Genomic DNA, 22319 nt, shown 5'->3' with positions numbered 1-22319 from the left:
ACTGCAGAGCGGACTGGTAGGACGTGTTGTAGTAGTATTCTGCCCAAGCCAACCAGCACAGCCAGCTGCGAGGACAATCGCCCGCCAGGCAGCGCAGATACACCCCCAGCACGCGATTGGTCACCTTTGATTGACCATCCGCCTGTGGGTGAAAGGTGGAGCTGAGGCGCAAGTTGACGCCCATGAGGTTGAAGAGCTCCTTCCACAGGGCACTGGTGAAAACTGGATCACGGTCACTGACAATGGAGCAGGGAAGGCCATGGAGGTAGATGATGCCGTCGAAGAAAGCCTGAGCCACTGTCAGGGTAGTGTAGGGGTGACCTAAGGTGATGAATGTGCCATCTTGGAGAACATGTCCACCACTGTGAGCACCACAGACTAGCCCCCCACCATGGGGAAACCTTCAACAAAATCCATGGCGATCTCACTCCAAATCGACTCGGGAACGTCCAATGGTTGCAGCAGACCTGTCGGATGAAGATGCTCGATCTTGTTGCGCTGACACACGGCACAGCCCTTGACATAATCCTGCACCAACTTGGGCGCGTGCAGGTTGTAGAAGGAGGCGCGCAGGCAGTGCAACGACTTCTGGGTGCCTTCATGGCCAGCACCGTGGGCCGTGGCAAGGAGCTGAGGCCAGAGTGCGGAGGAGTCGAGCACGAAGATCCATCCCCAGTGCATGACAAAACCATCCACCAAAGTACACACCACACCTGTCGTGCCGTCCTCGATCTCCTTCTTGGCCAGCACCTCAGGTAAAGAAGACATCTCCTCCCGGAACTCCTCAAATAGTGCAAATTCTAGCCGGGAGATGGCGTGGACGCATTCGGCCACCTCATGTTTGTCGTGGTGTGACAAGGCATCGGCGGCGACATTTTGCTTGCCCAACTTGTACTCTACCTAGAAAATATAGCCAAACAACTTGCTCACCCATGTATGCTGCGGAATTGTCGACAGACGCTAATCGAGGAGGTGCTTCAAGCTGCAATGGTCTACATGGATGACGAACTCCCAGGCCCAGAGGTACGACCGCTAGTGCCGTACTGCCTGCACTAGACTGATAAGATCCCGCTCATATGCTGCGAGCTTGGCATGTTGAGGTGCCACCATCTTGCTGAAGAACGCGATAGGTCCCGCCCCCTGGTGCAGAATTGTGCCAAAGCCTGATCCAGAAGTGTCGCAGTCCACTATGAAAGGCTCATCGAAATTAGGGACCTGCAGCACTAGGCCCATCGTGAGGGTGGTCTTGAGGGCCTTGAATGCTGCCGTCGCTGCCAGACTCCACTGGAATGCCTCCTTTAGACGCCATAATTGGCGATGAACTAGCGGTAGTAACTGGTCAGCCCTAGGAAACCGTGGAGCACCTTGACGGAGCGTGGAAGGGGCCAAGCTTGGACGGCGGAAATCTTGTCTGCATCCATGGCCATGGTGTTGTTGGCGATGATGTGGCCCAAGTAGTGAACACGGTGCTCACCGAAGAGGCACTTGGGCAACTTGAGGATGAGGTTGTGCTCGCGCAGGACAAAGAAAACGGCACGAACGTGTTGAAGGTGCTCTGTCCAAGACTTGTTGTAGATCAATATGTTGTTGAAGAAGACAAGGATGCAGCGGCGGAGGAACGGCCATAGCACATCGTTCATCAGAGCCTGGAACATGGACGGTGCATTGGTGAGGCCAAAAGGCATCACTAGGAACTCAAAGTGGTCATGGTGGGTGCAAAACACCATCTTCGAGACATCCTCTGGGTGCATCTGAACTTGGTGATAGCCACTACGGAGGTCGAGCTTGGAGAAGAAGATCGCGCCCTTTAGTTCGTCCGGGAGCTCCTCCACCACCGGAATCGGAAACTTGTCGCGGACAGTCTTGAGGTTGAGGGTGCAGTAATCGATGTAGAAATGCCAAGTGTCATCCCGCTTGTGCACCAGTAGCACCGGCGATGAGAAGGCCGACGTGCTTGCCCTGATGATCCCCTGCTCCAGCATCGCCTGGCATTGGGCCTCGATCTCATCTTTCAACAGCTGCGGGTAGCGGTAGGGACGCACCGCCACTAGTGGAGTCGCTGGCAGAAGGTGGATGCGGTGGTCGAAAGCCCGCAGCGGGGGAAGGCCCGATGGCATCACGAATAGATCATCGAATTCTTGGAGGAGCAGCGCCAGTAAGTCGGAGGTCCCAGTGAGGGCCAGCCGTGGAGAAGGCCAGGCATTGACCCTGAACCACTTGACGCGGTGGTCCTGGCACCAGAATGCCATGGACAACCGAGTGAAGTCCCAGAGGATGGGTCCCAGAGTGCGAAGCCACTCGCAACCCAGGACGAGCTCGTAGCCGTCGAGCGGGATGACAAACAGGTTGATGCAGAACTTCTCCTGGCCAATGTGGACGATGACGTTCCTGCAGACGCCAATGGACGGCACACGGTCGCCGACGGTGAGGCCCAGCCGTGCCTCAGGAGTGAGCCCAAGCCGGGCGGCAGTGTCCGCGGCAATGAACGAATGGGTGGATCCCGAATCCACCAAGGTGGTGAGGCCGACGGCGTGGACGACAGTGGCAAGCTGTAAGGTGGAGCTCGTTTGGATGCCAATGATGGCGTTGACGGAGATCGTCGGCTCGTCCTCGGCCCTGCCATCGAAAACATCGTCATCACCCTCCAATTCCATCCAATAGATGCCCTTCATGGAAGATTGCTTGGCGTGTTCGCGTGAGAACTTCACCGGACAGTTAAAGCACAAGCTGTCGAGGCGGTGATGTGCCATCTCCACTGGCGTGAGGAGCGTGAAGCGCGCGCTTGGCGAAGCAACAGGCTTGACCGGTGCACTCAACTTTGTAGATGAAGCGCTTGATGCTAGCGATTTCGATGGAGACCAGGCTGGGGTGGCATGGAACATGCCAGTGTGTGACAATGAACGCGACGAACGCACCAAGGAATGAGCGCCATCATCAACCACCTGGGTGCGGCGCTCGTAGGCACGGGCAAGCGCCATGGCGTCCTCGAGGGTCTCGGGCTTATGCATCTCCACGTCGATGCTCATTGGTTGGAGAAGGTTGGCAGTGAAGATATCAATCTGCTGTTGCTTGGTGACCCCCTCGCATCGCGCCAAGAGCTTGAGGAATTGCTCCTGGTAGTTGTCGATGGAGCCCGTGCGACGCAGATGGGTCAGCTCCCCAAGGGGATTGCTGCACGCGGGGGCCCAAACCGCTTGTTGACGCCTTCGACAAAAGTGGGCCAAGTAGGGACGCCGCGATTCTTCTCCAGGTGGTAGTACCATTGGCTGGTGGTGCCCTCCAAGTAGAATGTCGATGTCCAGACCTTCTAGTCCTCCGGCGTGCCCTGCGAGAGAAAGAACTACTCGCACTTGTGAAGCCAGCCCAGGGGATCCTTGGTGCTGTCATACTTGGGGAAGCGGAGCTTGTGGACCGGCGGTGGCGGCGCGTGCTTGCCATCGCCGGCAGACAAGGAAGCAGAGGGGTCAAAGCGGCCGTTCTTCTCAAGCACCTGGGTCTGGATGTTGCTGATGGACGAGAAGAGGCGGCCCTGTTCCTAGCGGACGCTGCGAAGCTCCCGGTCCAACTTCTGGCTGATGTCGTTCATCTTGGCGATGGCGTCCTCAAAAACAGACTGGGTGACGAAGGGGTCACTCATGGTTGCGGTGGAGCAGTGGGTTTGGCGGCAAAAACTGCGACGGAAGGGTGGTGGCTCGGGAGAACAGGTAGGAGGAATGGCAGAAGGCTGATACTAGAGATGATATGACTAGTTGATTGTCTAAGAACACAATGAGCATATTGATAAACAACATGCTCGCCCTAGCTTTGAGGTTTATCTTCTGCTTGAGACTAATCTAATGCGCCAATGAGCCGGCTTACAAAAATCCCAACTAACTAGGACTCTATCTCTAATATGAATCTAACTAACTAGCCTCTCCTGGAGGAGGTGGGCTCTTGTTCCTGCGGTGGAACTTCTTGCCGAAGAAGTTGTCCACAACAGTACTCAACGCACCAGCAACCGGCTATAAATACTCCAGCATTGCCTCTGCATATATGATGGTGGCAAAGAGCGAAACTCGATTGGGTGGAGATTTGAGGGGCGACAAAGATGATGCATACATGCAGTGGCTGAATATTGGGATTGGGAGGGCTTGGGTGATCAAGCTGGTCAGGCTACGATGATCTAACCCATCTGTGGCACTGTGACTGCAGAAGCAGGAAATCACTCTGTACTTTAGGCCAACACACATCATCATTAATCTGTTTGCCGCTCGCCTAGTCCCCGCCTAACTTCACCCTGACCAATCGTGGTCAAATTAGGCCGTGTTATTGCTTTAATTTTAATTTGTCAAATTAGGCCAGCATGTTCAGATCTAGTATGTACAATGTGCAGACAGACCTCAGAATTGTGAATAGCAAGCGTACGCACACTCGCGCTTGTGAAAATAGCCAAAACACACAGGTTTGTGAACCTATACATGAATCCTAGACAAATATCACCCACACACATGTTCATCAGCAAAGCAAAAGCACATGTCACATCTTGGTGCCTAGCTCTAGGTGCAATGGTACATGCACGCTTGAGTGCCGATGGGGTTTTTGCGGACCTTCTATAATGTTCTGCCATTATTCTGAATTTCTTATAAGCTTTTAGCATGTCCAGCTTTGATACTGCCTTCAGTAATCCAGTTAGTAGTAGCTTCCGGATCGTTAGGATTGATCAATTATATTTTCACAGAATGGAGAACAATCCCGGTCATCAAGAGCTAGCTGTGTTCCGCATGACGCCGCAAAACTTGCATCGATATATAAATCCTTGGTGCAATGTAGCACTTTTTACTTTTGTGAAACTGGAAGGTAAGATCCCGGCTTATGAACAAAGAGTAAGATCTTCTAACATGTCCACCTTGATCTTTTGTTTTACGAGCCGACGGTGATACCTACGAAACGGCGGTGATGATAACTTATCACCGCCGGTTTTATTTTTTACCGTTGGATCATGTAAAAATCCGACGGTGATAAATTATCACCACCGGTTTTCGTCAAAAACTGGCGGTGATGGACCGACGGTGATGGCCTCCTCTCTAGTAGTGAGGCTAAACTGATCTCGGATGTGCCATAGGTTTCGCGCCTAAAAACTTAACTGCATGCAGGATGTGCTGCTAGTTCTGTCGGATTAACTACAGCACGTATCATTATTTCATCTATCTGCCAACATGATCAGCTCCAGCACAATATAAAGATGGCCTCATAACTTTGAATTGCATGCTCAGTTACTCATAAGCAATTAGATGCGCTCTTTCACGCTTGGTAACTCAAAAGTACGAGAGCTCCGAGAATTGAACGAGCCACCATATATAGTTCCAGAGCTATGTCATATACTTCAGAAAGAGAGTCCTAGCCACCTATATGTAATTGAACGGAAGGAGAAAATAATTCACTAGATATATGTACTGCCCATAAATAGCTGGTCGATCCATATAGTGTGCTCGATTACCACATGAAAATGGTTGCCTCCGTACCATTTTGCTACAAGCGCGGGAGCAGAACGAGTAAAACTGAGCAGGGCCAGAAGATATCGACTGGCATGGACACCTCAATGTGGTCTCTGAGAATGGGATGCAATGGGAACTAGGGGTGAAGGCCTTGGGCCTTAGTATGGGGCTGTGTAGCACATTTGGTTACGAAGGGGGTGAGGGGCAAAAAAATATATTTAGAGCCAAATTAAATAGGTTGCTTTTCATGAGCTTCTTTCTAAGTTATTTTTATTGTTTATCTTTTTTCCACGGACATGGCTTACTACTAACTATAGGCATGTAATGGGTAGAATCACATACTCCCTCCATCTCAAAAAGAAATTCATCCTAGTAAATCTCGAACAGATTAAAAAGGATGTGAAATGACATTAGTTGCCCTATTTATTAGCCATATTTGATGCTAATTGACAGCCGCTTGCACATGTACTGATGTACGTACCAAATAGAGAATAAAGACACATTTTGATAAATTTTGAATTCTTAAATAACTTGTTTTTGGACAGAGGGGGTATTCAGGTGATGCACTTGATATGATCTTCCTTGAATTGTTTGATTAATACAATTTAGCTACCGCTTGGAACAAGATAGATAATTGGAAGATTGTTTGGTGAAGAACTAAGTTCATGCTCACTACATGCAACTAAATAAATTGCTAGCTTCTTCATGTGGCAATATCAAACACTTGAAGTTGTATTGTAAAGCCTCCTCCCATGCCATTTTGTTGAGAGAAGAATGTGGAAGGATGAGAGGGGAAACAGAGATGTTGAGTGGCGTCGTTGGCACAATGATTCCTGCGGATGGGGTGCAATGGGAGTTTGAGGTCAAGAGAAAATGGGGGGAGAAGCTCTAATGGATGTTGACCAAATGACAAAGAACCGATCAAATTATTTCAAGTTCCAACTCAGACCCTCTACGATGTGGGTAGCCTCCTGGTAGCAAACTCCTACACAGTGGGAGCGGCCTCAATGGTAGTGAGCTTCTCCGTGGTGGGTATATATAAGCACCTTCACATGTAGGGTCAATTGGATCTGCATACCTGACATGTTGCAGCAATTGACCTTTGACGATGTTGCATGATTTATAACAAGCTCAGTCTATAATGGATTTGTGACGTTTCAAAATTAACAAAAAAAAATGTTGCGGTGGATGATCTTTGATGCTGCATGGTTTGATTCCAAATTTATCATCGGTTGATTTTTTTTATGTTGCAGTAGTTTCTTTTGTTGATTAGAGATGTTATAAAAAAAATTTATCTATTTTTCTTCTTGCTTTTACCACCACAAAAGTCTGAATTCAGATGTGTCATCGCGACGCATGTTCGTTTACAGTAAACACATCTGAATGTTGGGCCAGCGTATCTTGTACCAGGTCCGACCGAACCAAAGCGAAACGCGCGTGAACTCACTCGGCGGCTCAACGCACCAGCAGACCAGCAGCGGTTATAAATACTCTTGCCTTCCTCTGCATTATATATGATGGCGGCTCGGAGCGAAAACTGAGTCCAAACTGTCGTAGAACCTCACCCACAAGCCCTTTGGTAGTTTGGTTGGTTGAGCAACGAGGATGATGCATGAAGTGTATGCATACTGGGGCTGGGAGGCGTTGGGAGATCAAGCTGGTCAGTTCATGAGCATCAAACTCGTCGATGGCGCATGCCCCGCGCGTAGGCTAAAGAAGGCCGCCAAGTTGCTTTAAGTTTAACCTGTCATCTGAGATCCTCTTGTGCAGAATGTATCGACGTCAGAGGTGGAGCTAGCTCAGAACGACGCCGGTATATATGATATATCAGCACCATTACAGATCGGTATCAGTGTCTTGTTAGAATAGTAAGAATCGTCGTCGGTTGGCACCGACAAATCCCTGATCGACGTATCGTAGAGATGTTCGTCGATGGTCATGTACGGTCTATGTACAATGTCCATTGGAGGCCTCTAATTTCTGATGATCTTTTAGCATGCCCGGCTTTGATGCAACCACCAATAATCCGGCAGTTAATTAGAAATGCTCGATTTTTCACACAAACAACCCCCCGTGCAAGAGCTGGCTGTTCCGCATGACACATCAAAACTTGATAAAAATCCTTCAATACAAACATTTTTCTTTTAAAAAGTACAATAGTTAATTCACATGATATTCTTGATCTTCTTTGAATAATGATAAATTAATTGCTCAGTTGGTTGGTGAAAACACTAAAAGTCATGCTCCCCCGGTATCATGTCTTAAAATCTTAGATAAATAGTAGCCAGCTCCACCTTGCGGCTGTGATCAACACTCAAAATCGTAACCACACGCACCACTTGGCTGCTGAGAGAGGAACGATGCGGGGAGATGAGATGGGCAGGAGGAGATGTCGATGGCCACCAGCGGCTCTAAAACTTTAGTGATGGGATGCAATGGGAGTTTAAGGTGAAGGAAGATAATCCAGGACTGCTCAGTGCTGGCTGTCACTTGTAGGCAATTCAGTCTGAATGAGAGCGAGCCATGTGGCCACGATTTCGATCTCCAAATGTCATAGCGCTCCTGGGCTTCAAAATGTGGGCATACCTTTGCTCAATGCTGTGACGGGACGATAGGCTATCATCCTGTTCTAGAGCCTCAGTGCCTCACCGAAGATTCTATACGGTGGCATCGCAAGGGAAGCGAGCAAGCTGCTGCCATTAACATTAAGCCGCGCAATGCTAGAAAACTTGTAGTGAGAATCCTGAAAGAACAACAACTAGTGATGTGTTTGTACTTTGCACTTGTATGCACTAGTCTCGTCTCGAGCATGCACGCATTTCTGCAATGTTCTTTTGCGTGCCGACAACCTTCCTCGGTTCTTCCCATGGCCGGAAAACGAACTTTGGTTGGACGTTTCAGCAAACTCCCCAGCGAGCGGATAGCCACTCGTGAGAGTTGGTGGGCTCCGGTCGCTCCATTGGGCCTGCATGCACTGTCTCTCTCTTTTCTTAGCCGCCTTATGGGCTGAGCACCGAAGCCCCGTGTGGCCCCGAATGAGAACTTTTTTTTATTTTTATATTTTTTATTTTAGCATTTTGCAGAAATATATAGTCAAATAAAAAAATTGCAAAACTAGGCTATTGTCACCGGTCCGGCCGGCGGAAGGACGCGGAAGTGCCTTGTCGCCCAGCCGGCGACAAGGGGTACATCCCTCCACACCACACTTTTAAAACTCATAACTAATTCATATCAACTCGGATGGAGATAAACTTTATATGAAACTTGTAGATCTCGACGAGATCTACATCTTTGTAGTTAAAACTTTTTTCATTTAATATAATATTAGTGCTCAAATAATCGACACAAGTTTCAGATCTAAAATTCATCTTTTAGATCTAAAATTCAATTTTTACATCTGAAACTTGGGTCGATTATTTCAGCAATTAAATAGCTTCAAATGAAAATAATTTGAACTACAAAGTTGTAAATCTTGTCGAGGGATACAATATTTGTATAAAGCTTATTTCTATCCGAGCTCATATGAATTAGTTATCATTTTTTGAAAGTGTGCTGCCCAATTCCCAGATCTAAAAATTGAATTTTAGATTTGAAACTTGTGTCGATTATTTGAGCACCAATATGACATTAAATGAAAAGAATTTTAACTAAAAAGTTGTATATCTCATTGAGATCTACAAGTTTTATATAAAGTTTATCTCCATCAGAATTAATATGAATTAGTTATTATTTTTTGAAAGGGTGGTGTGGAGGGGTGTACCCTTGTCACCGGCCCAAGTTTATCTCCATTAGAATTAATATGAATTAGTTATTATTTTTTGAAAGGGTGGTATGGAGGGGTGTACCCTTGTCGCCGGCTGGGCCGGTGGTAAGGCCGGGGCCGGCGGTAAGGCCCTCCCGCCAGCCGGGCCGGCAACAATAATCTAGTTTTGCAATTTTTTCATCTAGCTATATATTTCTGCAAAATCAAAAATATATATATAAAAAAATAAAAAAAATTCCCCGAATGCTGACGGAGCTGGGCTGGCCCTGCCCAACCCCACTGCTCTTTTGCTCGCACGACACAGCCCACCCACCATAAAAGGCCGAAATCAAACGAAAACCTATGTAGCTTCTGAAAGTCCGGAAACTATATGACTTCCGTTATTTGAGATTCGTACTGGGATCCCTATTTAGCTTTCGAAAAAGCCCGGCCCTGTCCGTTCCTGACGACGAGGCGAGCTTGGTGTGTGTCGCTCGCCTACTGTCGTCATCCAGCCTTTGCATCCAAATCCAATTTGCATCGATAAAATAAATTCAGATTCCAGATTTCAACTTTTTTAGGTGCCCAAGATCAGAATAGCTCCAAAACAACTGATATAATTTGTATTTTCCCTTCGTTCATCAGAAAAAAAAAATTACGCGAAAAAGAAAGGAGCTCCGTCTTCGTTCATCGTCACTCGTGGCCCGGTCAATTCCACCACCCCCTTCTGCGTCCTCGCCGCCCGCCTCGCGCCGTCGCGCGTGTGCGCATCTGCGGCGGCGATCTGCTGCCTTCCGGCCCTGTCGGGGACGCGCCAAACGAATCGCCCGGGCGCCGGAGCCGCGCCGCACGCCGTTGCGCAACTCTACCACATCTTTGCCTTTGCTTGCCTGCTACGTACAACTCCTGCCAGTGCTAGCTAGGCAGCTGCGTGGCTGCGTCATGTCATTGTACTCGTGTGCTAGGAACCATACAAAGCTGGCTGCTTCGAACGAACGCGCAGTGTTTTCCCCTTCTTTTTCTTGCTCCTCGAACGCTTAAAAAAAAGAGCGAGAGAGAGAAAAATGGGAGAGCAGCAACCGCGCCTGCAACAAAAGGAGTAAAAGGGGAAAGCACTGCACGGCACGGGCACACGCGCACACGCACAAACACGAACACTGGCCGTGCGCATCGATGCTAAGCTTTAGCATGTACCACTCGTCCCCTTTTGCTTTCCCAGTTACTACTTCAGCTAGATTCATGTCTCACACGCAGCACCAGGCGAATATGCCTGCTTGATTCATGCCATGGCTACATGCATTCCATGACTCGAAGCCACAGAACTGAGTGAGCTCTGCACACTAGAACAAGCTGAACTATCCACCGGGCCATGCAAGACACATTAGACAAGGATGCTGGCCAATTCGGCAGATTTGGTTTTCTGAATTTTTCTTACACGCACGCATAAGAACGAAGGTTACATGGGAAAAAATGTAGAATAACCACAGATTCAAATCAAATCTCTGAAGAATATGCAAAACGTCGGTCGATCAATCACCTCACTCACAAGCTTGGTGAAAAGAAAAGAAAAAAGACAGAAATCTTGCAAGGGTAGATTGCAGCTTTATACATACCCCCACAGAAACCAAAATCCCCATTGGAGGAGGGTGCTAGTAACCTCTCTGCACTGCACAAATCTCATCTCCAGCACGGCTAGCCTGATGAGGTAGCTTCCGCAACTGCATGCCTGCATGCCAAGACGACGACTCTTTCTCCTTCTTGTGGTTGACCTCCCACGGCTTAGCCTCGCCGCCGCGGCTCGATCGTCGTCTTCCCGGCACGCCTGGGAACACATTTCCAACAGGGAAGGTTGAGTATTAACTTAATACTGTTAACTACAAGTAAGCCGACGAGCCTAATACAAGCTTATTAGGCGCGGGCATTATCCGTAGTGCTTCTCATTGTCAGTAAAGTGACTTGTGCAATGATTTGCTTTGCTTTGCAGCTCCGCTCTGCTCTGCTCAGAAGTACACTTGTACAGTTTGTACGTGTTGTTGTTCTTCAGTTTTGCTTTGCCGAAAGCCCGAGACTTACAAAGAAGCATCCAAAGAACAATTGCCTCAGTGCAACAAACTAGGCGTGTCTATCATGTGCACGCCACATATGTGGGGGCTGGGGGCATGTGGGGTTAGGAATTCCTCTGCATCGGCAGAAGAGAAAGGGAACAAGCAGATAAATCTCGAACTACGAGCTGAGGATTATATATCTGCAAAGGATTATATTTGTTGCTTCATTTCAATTGCATATACCTGTTTACTTTTTCAAAAAAATTGAATTATATGCATTTTCTCCCTTTTTTTGCAAATTGTAGGCATTTTTTCTCTGATAAGTCATAGATACACGATGCTCATGTCTTCATTGTATGACTAACTATTTCAGCAGAGCACCGGTAAGATAAATTTGAATACAAAAGGAAGCTCTGTTGTCAATATGTTTTATCTACTCCTTCCATCCCAAATTGCTATTCGTTTTGGTTTTTGAGGGATGTAGTATCTGTTGCGCACCTAGATATATATTAGTATGCATCTAGAAAAAGTCAAAATAAATAGTAATTTAGGATAGAGGGAGGAACCAGTTAGATGTTTACCAACTCATGCAGTCAGGAACCGCAGCTTATTAAGTGTATGAAGTAGAAAATGCCAAAACGCACGCAAACTAAAACGACAAGTGCATGCAGTCATCAGCAAGGTTGGTACCTGTTGTGAATAGGGTCGGGCCCCTTGGGGATCCTCCTCTCGCTGCTCCGGAACGCGTCCGCACCGCCGGGATGCTGAGCCGGCGAGCCCTTCCCAATGGTTGTCGCAGCATTGTTCGTCCCTAATCTCGCGCCGCCGTCCGTCGCCGCCATGGCGATCAGAAGGCAAGCTCCGAGCACGAAGACGAACGTTAGCAGTCGTAGCAGCCCGCTGCAGCACGCCAAATCCCCCGGCGACCTGCCTGGCCTTGCTCCCATATAGAGAGAGAGAACGCTCCCTCTCTCTCTTCGCTTCTTCTACCTCCCAGCACCGCAGCAGATCCTAGAGCTCTCACAGGGGCAAGACGACGCTACCAATGGCGTCCGTCCTTGAGCGCTTAGCATCAGCTGGAGCTCTAGCTCCTAGCTATATGAGGTCGGGGGCGCAGAAAAGCAGAGCACGGGAGGTGGCCGGGAAGGGAAGGGCGGAGCAGAGCGGCATGATGACGAGCGATGCCGAGTGTAGCTAGCTGGCGATCAATGATCTCGGTGATGAGGAAGACACAGTGCGCCCGGCACCAATGAGCATTCAGATTGCGGGCTTTAATTTGCGTGGCGTGGATCGGAGTGAGTGAGTGGCCTGGTGGGTATCTGCAGGACCGTGATGTACTCCTAGATCCTGCTTGGCTGGTTTTGTAAACATTCTTATCTCCTTCGCTGCTTCTCTTCTTTCGTTGCTCGACGCTTTGCTCGCTTTCCTCTCTCTTCTTTAATCTCTCTCTCTCTCCCTCTCTCTCTCTCTCCATTGCTTCATGGTAGCTTTGTTCTTTGCTCTTTGTCTTTGCGAGTTCAAACTTCAAAGCAAATCTGCCGCGCTTTTGTAGGACCACGCATGGGGCGGGGAGCTGCCTTCCCAACGTGACCTGCTGCTTCGTTTCCTTCGAGCTCCTCCACCTCCTAGTCCTCTCTTTGGAAGCTGGCGGGGCCCCCAGACATGCCCCACGGCCGCTTCTCTTCGCTTCGACTCTTTCCCGTTCGACATGGCCGCGCGGACGCCTCTGGTCTCTCTCTATCTCTCTCCTGTCCAGTACTCCAGTGTGGCAGTGTGTGTGTGCCCACATGGCGTCCCGCATTGCGAGCTGGCGGAGTCTACTAGATTCTTGTCGAGTTTCGTGCAGGTTTTCCGATGAGAACTGTGAGATCATTGCCACTTCATTTCCGTCATCCTATTTCCCCCCCAAAAAAAGAATACCATCTTCTTCTTCTTTTGTTGGCTTTGATTTGATTGCTCGATTTCTGAGCGGCAGAGGAACATGGTCGTGTCACATACCTTGCCGCGACCGGTGCGATCAAAAGGGCTACTTCTCGGAATATTAATTTGATTTGGACTTTTTTTAATACTAGTAAAATGCACGTGCAGCACGCACGTGTGTTGAAGAAGCCTTATAGATTTATTTCTTGTGCTATGTTCATATTGAGTCTAATGAAAAGATTCAGATGATGTGTGTCGTACAACATATAGTGTGGCCTTCGGACAATTGGGGGTGCTGAACAAAACATTCATACTGTAGATTATCTTTCATTGTAGATTGTCAGGCACGGTTCCTATCATTTATTAATCCAAACTAATGTTGAATATCTACCCTTCATATTAATCCCCGTAAAGATATAACTATCAGCACATCAGACAAGACCTTCATTTGCTTCATTAATGAAAACGAGAAAGGTTAGTATTAGACGGAATAGCTGTTCTCGTCGTCAAACACTCAACACGGCTTAGTATCATCCTTCAACTACCAAAAACGACCGTTTCAGTCCCTATACTTCTTTGTGCCGCTCAATTTAGTCATACGTCCCACGTGTCATGCCATGTAGGCGCGTCACACCAACATCTAAAATCGGTTTCTTTTCCTTTATGTATAATTTGATCGACGTGCACTTCTTCATCTCACTGTCATGGATTGCCACGTAAGCATACAGAAAGTAACATGGCAAATTCCAGGGTATAAACACTTGGCAATCTTACTATTACTAATTGGAGGCTCCTTTTGAAGCCTCCAGGTGAAGCCACCTAGGATTCCTAGGTGGACACTCTAGAAAAAGAGAGAAATCCTAGAAATTCTCACAAACATTCAAATCATCATAGCCACTGGATCTATTACGTTTTCTAAAAAATTACCCACCTATGCCATTATGAAAATAGCCTAAAGTAACCCCTTAAATCTATATATAAATTACCCACCTCTGCTATTATATAAAATAAACTAAAGTAACCCCCTAATCTTCATCAAAATTACCCACTTCTGCCATTATAAACAATATTTAAAATAACCCCCTAATTTGCAACTGAATTGCCTACCACTATTACTTAAAAAATTTAAACCCCTTAAATTTGCATCTATATTACCCACATATGGAATTATTAAAAATAACATGAGGTAACTCTACGTTTGAATCAAATAACCTTAATTAAAAATATACAGCAATATATGATTCTAAATCGTCTATATCTTGCACTATTGGTATACGATATAATAATTAAGGTCTATATATGATGTGTGTCACCATTTATAAGGATATAAAGTGATGAGAATATAGATTTCTATGCTAAAATTGTATCTCAAACTTAAGGTTCATTAAACAAATTCAAGCGCATATCTGCGATGCAAAGTGAAAAGTTAAAGATTATAAATGTGGATGAAAATATTATAGAGTAATTGCTAACTAAAATCTATCACAATTGGATGAAGATATTAAGTATATATCTACATAAGCATTGTGTGTTCGAATATTTAACCAATGAGAGCTAGCTCATGGTAATAGTTTTTTAGCAATGTAGTCTCATTTTTTTCCATTGGAGGCTTCGCATTAGTTCCCACGAGACAAGCTAGAAAAAAGAGACAAATTCTCATAAAAATTAAAAACATCACACACCAATCCTGTAAACTCTAATAATCATAGCCATTGATCTATTATATTTTCTAAAAAGTTACCCACCACTATTATTGTGAAAAATATTCAAAAATGAGCTCTAAACCTATATTTCAATCACCGAGCTCTGCTATTATAAAAAATAATCTAAAGTAACCCCATAACCTTCATCCAATTTACTAATACACATCATTATAAAGCATAACTTAAAATATCATTCTAAAATTTTATCTATGTTATCCACGTATGTCATTATTAAAAATAACCTAAAGTAAACACCTAAATCTTATTCTAATTATCTTCATGTGCATCATACATAAATGTTAAAAAGTAAATTAATATATAATTTTAAATTACATATTTATATCATTGTTAATATAAAATACTAAGTTAAAGTATATACCCATGATGAGTGCCACCATTTAGACCATTTATACATGTATGTTAGGAATCGATGAAAAATATTAATTTGTATGCTAAACATAATGTATGAAGGATTGGAGGTGTGATACAAAATGGAAAAAATATGAATATGGATGAAAAAGTGCATTGAGTAATTATTAGTTAAAAATCAATCGCAACTGGACAAAAATAGATACATATCTATATAAGTATTATGTTGAAGTATTGAAAAATAAGAGAGTAGTAGGTAAACAACTTTGATTATTAGCTAGAGTTTAATTTCTAAATAATTTTAAATACAATAGCTTCTAAAAAATATTAGCCCGTGCGGGAGCACGGGTTGATGGACTAGTGTTTGATTAATTATTGGCTGATTCCACGGAGGGACGCGAGGCGAGGTCGGGTGGGTACAGGCGGGTACGTGGGGCATCGTGGTGACAAAAAACAGCCAAAAACGGCAGAAATAATTTCCTTCGTTCAGTTTTCATGGGTCACCCTATCCTGTTTCTCAAATACATGACAGGTGGGTCTGCCACGAAAGGTACGATGGTCTCGATTTGGATGAGAAAGATTTTCAATTGTTTTCGATCTTTACAGTATAGAATAGATTTTAGATTAAAAAGGATTAAAATAAAAAAATTCAAGCACATGAGTTCATACAGGAGTTACTGAATTCTCAAGTAATATTTGTACTTGCACACAATCATTTCACTTCTTCACCTTCCTTTCTCTTTTTTGATTGATGGACGCATCTTTAGCTTGCTGACAAGTAATTAGAAGGCATACTGCTTTGTGCCAATTGGATCAAAGCTCCCAAGTTGGTTGGAGAGGAATTTGCCATCCCAACACATTAGGAAGCGGGACTTCTCTGGATTCGTTAAGAAACCAACACGGTTTTACATAAAATGTCTAATATATATTGTAGATCTAGCATCAGTAATCTCCATCACTATCTTCTCAGAATGCTGAAATCGAATTCTTAACGATACAATAGCGAAAAAGAATCACATGACGTTTTCCCTTCAATCACACAATGGCTAGAAGATCTTTCCTTATTTAATTTCTCCTCGCATTTTGTCTCGGCTCACACACTGTAATTCGTTTTGGTTTTATTTAATTGCACTTGTATCAGTAAATGCCTAAATATATGCTAATCCACCGTAGTCTAGGCTGCCTTTTTATATTCATCAATTATCACCTGATAGATTTAGCTACAATCAATCAGAAGAATAGTTTTTACCATTCCTTTTATCTCAAGGTGTACGTTAGCAGTTTTTTTAAGGTTAATGGACTAACCCGTTTTGCATTGCATCAGCCAGCACGTGCAAACGCCTTACTAGAGCACATCCTGCTCAAATCATTACAGTCAAGACAAGTTTCAAAGCTGCTACTACATCAGTAAATCAATACTTAAAAAGGGAACAGCATGTTTATGTTGTTCGCACTGCATCACTACGGCATTACAGTATGTTATCATCCTTCTTTAGGAAAAATAGAATAAAATAAAATCTTCCATTGGTGCACTGCCTCTTTCATCTTTCAACAGGCCCGGCCGGCGGCCGGTCATGGAGACCGGAAGGCCAGCGCATGCATGATGCCACCACGAGAAGGCAGAAGGGCTTGCCCGCTTTAGCCATGGCGTTTGATTGTTTGAGCGTGTACGTGGCAGGTGCTTTTTTTTTCTCTTGTTCCGAGAGATTTTTCCAAAAGAGCCCCTGCACTTTCCTTCTTTCACAGCCTTTGGGGAGGATACCCGCCGGGATACCCATATGATGTATCTCGCCGCAAAGGGCCGGCGGTCAAATACGGCCGTCTTTAACCCGTGTCGTGCATGGATGATGGTCTTGATGGAGATGTAGAGATCCTTTGGAAAGGCGCGTATATCCTGGCAGATGCATGTGATCCGTCTACGAATCAGCTGGGTGTCTTTTCCTTTGTTGCTCTACGCACTTTGAGATGATGATGGGGGTTATTCCAATCTTTTGTTAAAGAACTCACTCGTACGGTGTGCACCCGTATATACCCTCTGGGGATATTTTTTAAACAAATTTTGTAAGATGAGATAATAGAATACTCCCTCCATCCGTCCCAAGTTACAATTCGTTTTAGCAGATGAGATGCATACTACGTCTAAATACATATCAAAAGTTATATATCGAGAAAGGCCAAAGCGGATAGTATTTTAGGACGGGGGAGTAGGTTTTAACGAGATCTATAATTTTTTTAGTTGAATTTTTTTGTATGAAATTGTCTAGAGGTACAAATAGTTGAGCCAAATTTCAAGAATAAGAGTCAGAAGAAATAAAACTCCATATTGGATTAGTAATTCAATACAGGTGGAATTAGGATCACGCAAGGGTTTTGTACAGGACAACTGAAGACGTCGGAATTCATTATTATCAAAAAAAAAAAGACGTCGGAATTGACGTATAAATACTGTGTTCTGAATGTGTCAGCCATATTTCCGGGGCAAGATGATCACCAAGGTGGTAGACGAGCTGATGATCCCAAAGCAGTCAACGCTGTCGTCTGACTTCGCACTCACAGAACGGCTGCCCCAATAACACAAGCCACCTGAAACGGCCATCCATGTTTTGCCTATATAGAAATTCCGAGGAACAATTCATCTTACGTGGCGTATTTTGCGGGTCGAGCGGTCAGGCTGGACCGAGAAAAAGGCTGGTTTACTTCGAGCCCAAAAGGTATGCCAGGCCCAACTAGTAGAGGTTGGCACTAAGGCCTTAGACTGTTCGTTTATTTTTTGCGAAAAAAAAGAAATAATGTTTCACGTTGGGCTCAGCCTTTGCCTAGAATTTTTTAGCTCAATCTGTCCTGGCCCAGTTTGGTCTTCTGTAGCTGGATCGAACTAAGGCCTCCTCTGGAACGGAGGATTTTCATCGGAAAAACTCAGGAATCAGCGATCCATAGGCATGGGTATTGTACAGTCCTTTGGTATGCAGGATTGAAACCTAGGAAAAGAAGAGGAAATTTTCCTATAGTGCAGATTTTGGAGGAATTTCACAGGAATGGAAACATCCACTTCAATCTCTTTTTTTTTCTCTAGCTCGCGTAGGATCGTCTAAGGGGGTGTTTGGGAGGTATGTGCTAAATTTTAGCTATCAAACACCCTCTAATCAAGGCATCCCTTCATCATTAGCATACACTGATGAAGAGGATTTAGAGTATAGAACAGAGCACCACCTCAATATAATATCGGCAACGAATGCATCCGGAGGACTGGATGAACCACGACTGCTGAGTCGCCGAGGAACCTCCTTTGGAACATTCAAAAACATGGGATAAGAAAAATATAGGAATAGGATAGGAATGCATATGCAAAAACAAAGGAATTAAACCTATAGGAATTGTAGAAGGTTAGGATGTTTGGATGGTGCAGGAAGATTTAAAGGAATCTTAAGAGCAAATTTCAATTAATTAATGTGGCATTCTATGATTAGGCACAAGTGACCAGTGCCCACCACATGCAGCCATTTATCTCTTGCTTGTCCTCGTTCCTTGTGCGTAGGAAATTTTCAAAGAGGTTTGAGTGGATTTTTTTTCCTATGGTTTTCCTATGAAATCAAAGGGAAAGGAATTTTTCCTTTAGTTTTCCTATAATCCATTCCTATGAACCTATAGGAACCAAATCCATAGGAACTAGAATCCTATGTTTTTCCTCCATCCAAAGGAGGCAGTGCCTACATAGCTGTTCCGATTTTTTTTTCTTCCAATTGGCCTACACGTAATTTATCTGCGGATAATGATTAACTATTGTACTTTATCATTCTCTTTCAGGTTCTATGTTCTTGTACTTTTCCTATAACTCATCCAAACAAATAATCCCCATAGAATTCCTGCGTTTTCGAATCCTCCGTTTTTCATCTGCATTCCTATCCTACTTCTCCTATTCCTGCATTTTTACACCCTTTGTTTCAAAGGAGCCCTTAACGTCCAGTTTGCTTGCTCTGATAGTGACGAAAGAGCCCACCGGCAATGGGGAACATGTCTAATTATCTCTACTAATTATAGCGAAAACATCCGAGTTGATGGTGACGGTTCATCTGCTAACCACCATTAGAAATGCAAGTGGGTTTATTCATGAACCCAAAAATAGGACATATTTCTCTTCCGAGCCTGATTGCATCATCTATGCCCTAAGTTTTATTATTAGGAATTTACTCGCCATCTCACTTCATTTGCATGTTATAGTACTTGTCTACGTGTTTTTGTCATTTGCATGCACTGATGCGCACATGGTTTTTATTGTGCAATTCAAGCACATAGGCAATTTTGCTAGTTGACGAAGAAAAGTTGAGATGACAAAAATAGATTATAAAAGAATACTATACGACCAGCCTCATGCTGAAAGAATTGAGCATAGTCCTAAATCATAGATCATTTTAATATTTATAGATACATAGTTTTTATTATGCATATATACATACTGTATATCCACGTGTACAGTAAACACCATGAATTTAGAAACGATAAAACGATCTACGATTTAGTATAGACGGAGTAACTTATAAATATGGGTGTAAAACTGTAAAAGGAAATGGATAAAGAAATCTAGATTTGCAGGTAGCAAATCGCAACGCAACTGGACGTGTTCAATGCTCATGTGTGATAAAAGACTGACCCGTCTTGTCCGTCACAACTCGCCAACTCGGCCTCTCTTTCAAGGCGCCGCGAGCACACGTCATTGCGCCGGGCTCGGATCCTGACACGTCAACCCCACCAGCCGCGCTGGATGGGCGCCATGTCCCCATCCAATCCCCGCCCAGGAACCCGGACGCCATCCCGTCCAGGTTCACTCCACCTCCCTCGTCATCTTCCTCCGGCCCCCCTCTTTGCCCCCAGATCCCGCAAACCGCGAAAACTAACCGCCTATCCGTGGGCTCTGATCGTTCTCATCGCCCACCTCCTCTCGACCTCTCCCCTCCCCTCTCGCCAAGCCAGCCTCCGTCTAGAGTGCTCCGCCATGGCTTCTTCCAAGAGGAGAGGTGGTGTTGGCGGGGAGAAGAAGGATCTCTTCCATGTCGTCCACAAGGTGCCCGCCGGTGACAGCCCGTACGTCAGAGCGAAGCACCTCCAGGTTACCATCTTTCTCTCCTCGTGCCAAATCTCCCCATCCTTTCTCGAGCAGATTGCAACAATTTTCTGAATTGGCCATAGCAAGTTAGCAAAAGTAGCTCATCTGCTCATGTAGCTAGTCATGTCTGCATATGTACATCAGTACATGAGCGTTCATTTGTGCGTCAAATCAAACATCTTTTCAATTTTTCATTGTATTGGGCCGCCTCCAAATCCTCTCCAAGCCATTTCACCTTTGCACTAGACGCTGGTTTTGACGTAAACCATCCCCATGCGTTCGTAGCTCTCTCTTTTTTGGATAATCCTAAAAGTAGATGTTTTTTTTTTTTGCATTTTTTTTGTTTGTCAGTTGAAACTAAATATCGTATGTTCGCAACTTTGTTGGCAAGATTTCCTTGGCTTGATATGGAAATTGATTGTGACTGTTCTTATTCGAACTCTACTTTGGTCTCTTAGATGATGTTCAATGAATCATCGTATGTACTATATTGGGCTTGGGGCACATGGTTACCAGGAATTGAGAGTGGTCCAACTGGCAGGATGAGTGATTCTGATCCAATAAATAATATGCTTCATGATCGATTAGTATCTAAGTACTTAGAACACTTAATTACAGACAGCTTAAGTTGTGCTTGCTAGTGTTATTGCAAGACTTTGATGTAGTGTTCCCAACAATCCCTTTAGCTAATTGTGTGAAATGACTTTCATGCATGAATCAGCTTGTGGAGAAGCAACCGGATTTGGCAATTGTGTGGTTCTGGAAGGCGATCAACTCCGGTGATAGGGTGGACAGTGCCCTGAAGGACATGGCCGTGGTGATGAAGCAGCAGGATCGCTCTGAGGAGGCGATCGAGGCCATCAGATCCTTCAGGCACCTCTGCTCCAAGCAAGCTCAGGAGTCCCTCGACAACCTACTCATCGATCTGTACAAGGTACACTTTGCTGCTGCACATATTGCTCAAGTGGTCAAGGATTCCAGCATTCTAATGTGATGTCGTCACATCTTTCAGAAATGTGGGAAAGTTGAGGAACAAATTGAGCTTCTGAAACAGAAGCTGAAGATGATATACCTTGGTGAGGCCTTCAATGGGAAAGCAACGAAGAAAGCACGGTCCCATGGCAAGAAGTTCCAGGTCTCAATCCAGCAGGAGACATCTCGCATTTTGGTATGGGTTAATGCTCCTTATGTTGCTCCTACTGATTGATAATTTGTCCGTTGATGAAGTTTTCAGTTACAGACAACTTACTGAAATTTTTCCCTGGTATATGTTACAGGGAAATCTTGGTTGGGCTTACATGCAGCAGAACAACTTCGAAGCCGCTGAGTTGGTTTACCGCAAGGCACAAACTATTGAGCCTGATGCTAACAGGGCGTGCAACCTTGGGCTGTGCCTGATTAAGCAGGGTAGGCATGAAGAGGCAAGACAAGCACTCGAGGATGTTCGGCTACGCAGAATCTATGGATCTGGATCGGAAGATGAAAAGGTGGTGGCCCGTGCCGAGCAGCTTCTCCACGAACTCAATCTAATTAATTGTGTTTCATCACCATTCGATGTTGGCCTAAGTGTCCATGAAGAGATCATGGAGAGACTAGACCTTGTGATGAATGAGTGGACACCGTTCAGATCAAGGCGGCTGCCTGTATTTGAGGAGATAGCCACTTTCAGGGACCAAATAGCTTGTTAATACATTATTCTGCATGGTTTTTTATCTTTAATGTGTCAAGGCCATCCTGGAAGATTTTGTGCATATATGGGGGGTGCTGTGGACATGTGGTTGTTACAGTGAGAAATAGAGAACAGATAGATATCATATAGCTGGGGTTGATGCAAAGCGTTCCCTTCAGGAGTAGCATGGTTTTTATTCGTGTTGTAAACTGCATGGTTCAGATTCCTTTGAAGCATGTTGCGAAATTGTAAGGGATATGCAATTGGTGGTTTGTGAGCTGATGCTTCTTGACTTC

The 22319-nt window shown here is 45.1% G+C and overlaps 2 protein-coding genes across 2 annotated transcripts; one reads left to right on the top strand and one right to left on the bottom strand.

Moving 5' to 3' along the window:
- Positions 1 to 1322: 1322 nt before the first annotated feature.
- LOC111256735 lies at positions 1323 to 3637 on the bottom strand. Its single transcript, XM_022825224.1, has 2 exons — positions 3541 to 3637; positions 1323 to 3325 (listed from the first exon to the last, which is right to left on the bottom strand). The coding sequence occupies exons 1-2, from the start codon at positions 3635 to 3637 to the stop codon at positions 1323 to 1325; spliced, it is 2100 nt and encodes a 699-aa protein (XP_022680959.1).
- A 16474-nt stretch (positions 3638 to 20111) lies between these two features.
- LOC101781046 (protein SULFUR DEFICIENCY-INDUCED 1) lies at positions 20112 to 22305 on the top strand. Its single transcript, XM_004961528.3, has 4 exons — positions 20112 to 20357; positions 21076 to 21288; positions 21367 to 21522; positions 21632 to 22305. The coding sequence occupies exons 1-4, from the start codon at positions 20244 to 20246 to the stop codon at positions 22040 to 22042; spliced, it is 894 nt and encodes a 297-aa protein (XP_004961585.1). The 5' UTR covers positions 20112 to 20243; the 3' UTR covers positions 22043 to 22305.
- Positions 22306 to 22319: the final 14 nt, after the last annotated feature.

The sequence above is a fragment of the Setaria italica genome, chromosome III (assembly GCF_000263155.2).
Source record: "Setaria italica strain Yugu1 chromosome III, Setaria_italica_v2.0, whole genome shotgun sequence".
Taxonomy (NCBI): Eukaryota; Viridiplantae; Streptophyta; class Magnoliopsida; order Poales; family Poaceae; genus Setaria; species Setaria italica.
This window is presented reverse-complemented; position numbering and strand designations above follow the sequence as displayed.

What these genes read in the sequence shown, in the direction of transcription:
- LOC101781046 (XM_004961528.3), top strand. Translation starts at nt 20,244, where the DNA reads ATGGCTTCTTCCAAGAGGAGAGGTGGTGTTGGCGGGGAGAAGAAGGAT. An exon ending in TCAGAGCGAAGCACCTCCAG is followed by an intron (nt 20,358 to 21,075) that starts GTTACCATCTTT and finishes TGCATGAATCAG; the next exon opens with CTTGTGGAGAAGCAACCGGA. An exon ending in AGGAGACATCTCGCATTTTG is followed by an intron (nt 21,523 to 21,631) that starts GTATGGGTTAAT and finishes TATATGTTACAG; the next exon opens with GGAAATCTTGGTTGGGCTTA.
- LOC111256735 (XM_022825224.1), bottom strand. Translation starts at nt 3,637, where the DNA reads ATGAGTGACCCCTTCGTCACCCAGTCTGTTTTTGAGGACGCCATCGCC. An exon ending in CCGGGAGCTTCGCAGCGTCC is followed by an intron (nt 3,326 to 3,540) that starts GCTAGGAACAGG and finishes TTTCTCTCGCAG; the next exon opens with GGCACGCCGGAGGACTAGAA.